This window comes from Penicillium arizonense, assembly GCF_001773325.1.
Source record: "Penicillium arizonense strain CBS 141311 chromosome Unknown PENARI_contig084, whole genome shotgun sequence".
NCBI classification, from domain to species: domain Eukaryota; kingdom Fungi; phylum Ascomycota; class Eurotiomycetes; order Eurotiales; family Aspergillaceae; genus Penicillium; species Penicillium arizonense.
In genome coordinates, this window is record NW_019173361.1 from 1 (window position 1) to 7,182 (window position 7,182).

General features: G+C 47.7%; 2 protein-coding genes across 2 annotated transcripts; both read left to right on the forward strand.

Moving 5' to 3' along the window:
* Window positions 1-391: 391 nt before the first annotated feature.
* On the forward strand, window positions 392-1,087 carry PENARI_c084G05019 (uncharacterized protein; the record flags this gene model as incomplete). Its single annotated transcript, XM_022637728.1, has 3 exons — window positions 392-441; window positions 698-703; window positions 796-1,087. The coding sequence occupies 3 exons, from the start codon at window positions 392-394 to the stop codon at window positions 1,085-1,087; spliced, it is 348 nt and encodes a 115-aa protein (XP_022482415.1).
* A 2,354-nt stretch (window positions 1,088-3,441) lies between these two features.
* Window positions 3,442-6,887, forward strand: PENARI_c084G01178 (uncharacterized protein; the record flags this gene model as incomplete). Its single annotated transcript, XM_022637726.1, has 2 exons — window positions 3,442-4,700; window positions 6,500-6,887. Coding segments are annotated over 2 exons (1,647 nt in total), but the record flags the coding sequence as incomplete, so codon positions are not given.
* Window positions 6,888-7,182: the final 295 nt, after the last annotated feature.

Here is a 7,182-nt window from a genome sequence, read left to right on the forward strand (position 1 = left end):
CTGTACAGTAATATTCGAAATCAGATTTACCTCTATTCTCTCTCTTACTCTCTCCCAGCGCCCCACCAGAAACCAACTATACCAGATTAGGCAGTCTTTCCGCCCGCCTCGCAACTACTGAAGTACCTTCGATGAGTCATAATATATTACGGAAAATTGCCACCGAGGACAGCGAGCAACAAACCCCGATTCACTTTTAACAAAAAAAAATTGAAAAATCTCATCACAGCCTGGATTGGTGGAATATGAATCAAAATCAATTCAATCCAATCATTCTGTCGCCTGAAGAGTTCAGGGAACGCGTTCATCGTCCAGCAAAAAGAGGAAAGACCAGCTGCCAACCGTGTCGGGGACGCAAGGTGAAATGTGATGGAACACAACCATGTGCAACATGCCAGAAGAGAGGTCATACGGACCTATGCTCCTATGGTGCTTCACTTCGTGAGTGGAGACCAGCAGAACAAAGTTACGAAACCACTAGAGAGGGAAGGACGACTCCATTCTTGGGGGATGACTCGATCCCTGCCTTCGTGGAATCTGAAAATCTTGAAAATAAAGATCAGTCAAATGGGGGTAGCTCTGTGAATGAATGCTTCCTACCTATGCTCGGACTCAGATCTGCAGTGGCTTCTCCATACCCTTTCATGCCTCCATTGTCATCCAATCCCTGGGAAGAATTGACTAATGACCGGGATAGTGTAAAGTAAGTTCGCAGGTTTCGATTCTATGTCTAGGATGTGTTAGGGATAAACAAATAGAGAAGCACGGTGGCAGATACTGATCTTTATTCGCTAGATTCTTCCAATGCTATCGACAACAGGCGCATCCATACATGCCGGACGTTCTTGGAATTGATGAGTTCGAGCGCGAGCTGTGTACTTTTCTTGAGGAGCCAACGAGAGACATGCAAAGTGGTTTCAGGACGGGAAAGCCCTTTGATTGGCTTGGTCTCCTATTCGCGATTTTGGCCTTTGGTGTGCAGGTCTCCGATCTTAGCTACAAGGAGCGCATCCGGCTCTCGCAAGCTTTCAGTAAGCCCCACAGGATCCGGATGAATGGTTTCCGTCCTACCATTGCTCACCCGTGAATAGCCGAGTATTCATTTCAATTTCTTCGCCAGGCCAATTTCCTACTTAAGCCAACAAGAACTTGTGTCCAAACATTCTTGATACTTGGAAACGTATTACGGAATGATTGCAAACCAGAAGCGGCTTGGATATTACTAGGAACAACCGTAAGGTTGGCCCAGAGTATTGGACTCCATAGAGAAAATTGTGACGAGCACACGACGCCCCCTTCTCATAACATGAAACGGAATCTCTGGTAGGCGCCGGAAAATCCCAGACGGGATGTTACCTCTTACACCTTTCCCAGGTTATCCGTTATATGGCAAGATACCATCCTTTCACTATGTTTCGACCGACCACCTGCTACCCTCCCAGCTCTACTGGTTGCACCGGAAGATAAGGTTTTATCCTACAAAGAAGCGATGTATCACCTCAACTATTGTGCTAGCCATGGTCTCTCACTGTCGAAGACACAGGAATTCCCACAGATTGCTAGAAATATCGAAGAGATAGAAAAGATATTTGCTAGGTCCTGCCCCGAGCTGCAAGACACAAATCGTTGTTCTAGTATTCAAGAGCACTGCCACTATTATGCACTTAGATTACATGTCTCATTTGCGATATCTTGGCTCTGTCGTCCGGCACTCTCATCACGCACACGGTCTTGGCCGGATACCGAAGTTCGGGATTCGCTTGCTAAAAAGTGTAAGCAGAATCTCAAAGAAAGTCTGCGTGCTTTCATAAAACTTCAATCTTTGAGTGTATACGCTTCGAGGTCTTGGGGGTTTTTCCATAATGGCATTAGTTCAGCTCTTTTGTTGGCTCTTATGGATGATACAAATCATGACCCCGAAGTGCGGAGGTTACAAGGTAGTCTGATCAATGTCCTTTCGACCGGTATCCCTGGAAAAGGCGGAGATTCCGAATCCAGCAACCTTGTCTTATCTAGGATGCATATAAGGGCGCTCAGCACTCTTAAAAGCCTCTATGGGCGACGGAGTACCCCTAGCAAGGAGAACGAACCAAATGAGGGCAGCACATCGAGGCCGAAGGTATCGCACAATGTTCGACAGAAGAACGCAGATATGGGCTACATTCATCCTCTTCCCAGCCCTCTCCCCACAACCTCAGAGTGAGTCTTCCCTGACGTGTAATACTCTTGCTTTATTAATTCTACTTCTATCCTCGCGCATTTTTAAGTCATTTACTTATAAGTACCGCCTGCAGAGATACTGCCGACAACAATACTATAGTATCAGACAATATTTTTACCGGCCTGCTTGACGAAATGTCTCCATTTGATCTTTATGATTCCATACTCTGGAGTAGGTAGTATCTGGCTCGCCCGATATTCCATGCAGTCTTTTACTTACCATGGGTCGTTGCCAGATTCCCCGCCCCTACCGGAAGACTTTGAGGAAGCTTTTTGTGTTTTACCAGAGCTTTGACGGTTTACACTCGGTCTTCAAATCTTCGACAATCCAAATTTGTTCCGTTGCTCCTCACTCGTATTATAAATCTACCTCATGAATCGCTCTAAGGAGGCTACATATTAAAAAGTACTCTGTTTCCCTGATCTCCAACATGATTAACACCCTAAGCAGAGTAGATATTATAATTCAGACTACAAATACGGAGTCATCATTTGCTTTTCGTTTCTCCCGTTTTACTAACTTTATCTTTGTTCTTTCTTTCTTTTTTCTTCTTTTGGTAAAATGATCTAACACCCTTCCTTCTATCATTTTCTTCATAAGGAAACAATGGACTAATGAAACACATTTGATATGAGACTTTCACTACCTAGTGTAGCTGAGAAAGACTAACCTGAATACGGTAACCGAGCAATTCCGAGCTTGTTCGGAAGCCTAGTTTGGTTAGACTTTCCTGGGCAGGGACTGAAACGGCTAATCCTCCGTTTATTTTTTATTTTTCATATATTTTTTTTTGGGTAAAATGATCTAACAACCTCCATCACTTTCCTCAAAAAGAAAGATGAACTAATCAAACACATTTGATATGAGACTTTCACTACCTATTACTGTTCAGTGTAGTGGATGAAGACTAACCTGAATATGGTAACCGAGAAATTCCGAGCTTGTTCGGAATTCTGGTTTTGTTACTCTCCGAGGCGAGGACTGAATCGCCAATCCTCCGCTTTTGGATTGAATTAATACAACATATAAACTATTCTCTCCCCTCTTGTTTTCGGGCTTTTATTTTCTGGCCTCTTTCAAAACGAACGAAGCGAAACGATACGGACATCTCGAATCACTTCCCGTGAAGGCCTGCATGAAACTGCCAATTTACCCTGATATCTAGATCCAGGTCAGCATATGTACGTGACCTGGAATTTTTCAGGAATACACATTAAATGATGGAGCAAGACCTCGGGAATTCAAGGAGGATTGCGGAGGAGTCCGCGGATCCGACCAGCCAACAACAACACGAAGACAATACGATATATCCTCATTTCAAGGGCGACGAGAACGGAATCGGTTCCATTGATGTCAATCAAGAAAACGAGACAGGACCCGAAAGTGATGGTCTCACCAGACAATCAACCCCTACAACCGTCCTAGCCCGAACTCTCTTCTTCATCTGCATGAGAGAATCAGGACGAGACCCCGGCCCCCCTCCCGACGGCGGCTTCAAGGCCTGGTCCCAAGTCGCGCTGGCCCATCTTGTCATGTGCAACACATGGGGGTACATCAACAGCTTTGGCGTCTTTCAGACGTACTATACCGAAACCCTGCACCGCCCGCCCTCGGATATCTCCTGGATCGGTAGCGTCCAGACCTTTCTGCTCTTTTTCATCGGAACCTTTTCTGGAAGAGCGACCGATGCTGGGCTTTTCAAGCTCACTTGGGTGATTGGCGCAACGGCTGAAGTTGTTAGTATCTTTTTGACTTCACTCTGCACCCAATACTGGCAGTTGTTCCTCACGCAGGGAGTCCTCCAAGGCATCGGATGCGGTCTCATGTTCTGTCCCACCATGTCTCTGGTACCAACATACTTCACCAAACGACGAGCCCTCGCCATGGGGATTGTAGCGACTGGTTCGGCTACAGGAGGACTGGTCCTCCCTGGAATCGTGAACGCTCTTCTACCACGGGTAGGATTTGCCTGGACGATGCGCACTCTCGGGTTCATCACCCTGGGTTCTCTTCTTCCGAGCCTGCTTTTCCTCCAACAGCGGCTTCCGCCGCGAAAGAGTGGTCCGATCGTCGAATGGGTGGCGTTCAAGGAGGCGCCCTATTCGCTCTTTGCCATCGGCATGTTCTTCGTCTTCTTGGGTCTGTATATTGGTTTCTTCTACATCGGGAGTTATGCGACAAATACTCTTCACGCGTCGGAGTCAACTTCCATAAACCTGGTCATGGTCATGAATGCCGTCGGCATTGTCTCTCGTATTATCCCCTGCTTTTGTGTGGACATGTGGACGGGCCCGATGAATCTGCTTGTCCCGTTCAGCCTTCTCAGTGCAATTATCGCCTATGCCTGGGCCGGAGTCGACAGCGTCGGGGGACTGTACGCATTCTCGGTAGTTTATGGTGCTGTCACGGCCGCAGTGCAAGGCATCTTCTCCGTCACGCTGACCACACTGACAGCCGACCTCAAAAAGACCGGCGTCAGGTATGGGATGGTTCTGAGCATTCTCAGCATTGATGTCTTGACAGGGAACCCGATTGCAGGGGCATTGATACAGATAGATGACGGTGAATATCTATACATGCAGATGTTCATGGGTAGCTCCATGCTAGTGGGGACCTTAGCTCTGGCTGGCGCAAGAATTGCCAAGTCGGGCGTCGCATGGGTTCGAACATAACCATGGTTTCGGTATATATTTTTGATTGAGCATACACCAGAGAAGAGTCTTCATAGAGCGAGTTTATAATCTCAGTGCGTTGAAATGTACGACTGGACTAGCTAAATTGCTGGGTTCAACCATTCGATTGAACGAGATTGCTTAAGTCTGGACCCCCAGTATCAAGTACTCCTCCACCCATTTATAGTGATAAGACACATTTACCGACGGCTCAGTGGTGTCCACAATCGTTAATAATGATGAAAGGTTCACCGCTACCCTAGCTGACACTTGCGCATGAATTCTGAATGTGATATGCCTGAGGCGTAAATGCTGATATCACAACACGTGATTTTGAGTTGATCTGGGGGATGTGAAAGACCAGGATTATTACCATAATATATTATGACTCATCGAAGGTACATCAGTAGTTGCAAGGCGGGCGGAAAGACTGCCTAATATGGTATAGTGGGTTTCTGGGTGGGGCGCTGGGAGAGAGTAAGAGAGAGTATAGAGGTAAATCTGATTTCGAACATTACTGTACCTGCGACTGTCTAAATTCGCGCATTGTGTTTGATTGGTCCGTCGTGTGCTATTTGTATCCAGAGTCTCACCAATGTGATAGTAGCGTTGCAATCTTGCGAGGGGGTGGCGATCACGAGAACCTAGCTCGTGAGTCTTGGTTGCAACAGTTCACATGGTTGTCCTAGAAAATAGGCTCGGTTTTATGGAAAGCTTTCCAATAAGCTCTGGACTTTTGTCATGCCGTCCCAAAGAAAGACAATCCTCATCCTGAACTTGAGAGTATGTCAGTGTCTGTGCTGACAGGAAATAGAGATTCTAGTATAGGCAACATTAGCTGGCTGCGAGTAGACAGGAAAGAAACAACATTCAGCGGCGCGGGGCTAGCGATGGACGGAATTGATTCTAGCGAGACCAAAGGGTCCTCCAGCCAACCGCAGGTACAGTTCAGCGTTTTTGTCGGCCACAGTCTTCAATTTATTATTTCGGCATCTGTTGAAGCACTTCAACCTTCATGAAAGGGACGGTGACCGTGGCCAAAACAGGCAGATGTAGAGTGTCACCGCGTTGAGCGATTTAAGTGCAAACTCAACAATATGTAGGAATCACATTTCTGCGGCGTTGCTTTCTCTCAACAGTTGATGAAAGTGGTTCACCACACTCAACGCAGAATCTTGAGAGGAATGATTCCAGGTTGAGACTTGACTGTAGGCCACAAAGTCTCCAGACACCGTTTCAACGTCGTTCAACTTGCTTCAACGCCAACCAAAGGACTGTGATTCTCGCTACCCTCGACGCAATGGTTCCTTGGCAGAGTCTTGACCGAAAAATTATAAAAGGGGGCGAATTCCCAGCCCAAAATTCTCAGGACTTCCATCGTCACACTTTGGTCCTCACACTTTGATGCATCATAGTGTCCCTCTCTTGCCTGCGGGCTTGAGAGCTTCCGTGACCACGGCTGTCGCTGCCACGAGCCCAGCGATGTAAGACTGTGCTCCCTCGCTGCCATGAGCCCCGCGAGTGTAGAAAGGTGCTTCGCAGGATAGGTCTGCGTGAACAACAATCCTCGCAGGGGGGGGGCTGCGAAAACAAGACTACCCTGCAGGATAGGTCTGCGTCAACAACAATCCTCGCAGGGAGGTGCTGCGAAAACAAGACTACCTCGCAGGAAAGGTCTGCGTCAACAACAATCCTCGCAGGGAGGTGCTGCGTCAACAAGACTACCTCGCAGGATAGGTCTGCGTCAACAACAATCCTCGCAGGGAGGTGCTGCGAAAACAAGACTACCTCGCAGGATAGGTCTGCGTCAACAACAATCCTCGCAGGGAGGTGCTGCGTCAACAAGACTACCTCGCAGGATAGGTCTGCGTCAACAAGACTACCCCGCAGGATGGGCTCTGCGTTATCAAGTGTGCCTCGCAGGATGGGCTCTGCGAAACCAAGGACTCCAGACCCTCCGTGACCACGGCTGTCGCTGCCACGAGCCCAGCGATGTAAGACTTGCGCTTCCTCACAGCCAATGAGCCCTGTGTATGTAAAAATGTGCTTCCTCACAGCCAATGAGCCCTGTGACTGTAAAAATGTGCTCCCTCACAGCCAATGAGCCCTGTGACTGTAAAAATGTGCCCCCTCACAGCCAATGAGCCCTGTGATTGTAAAAATTCGCTCAGTCATGCAAGACTTGGCTCGTCAAGGACTTGTTATGGCTCCCCAGCTATGTGCAGGCACCTCTCCGTGGTGCTGGGGACCAGTATTCGAGTATTCCAAGAGTATTCGATGAAGCAAAGA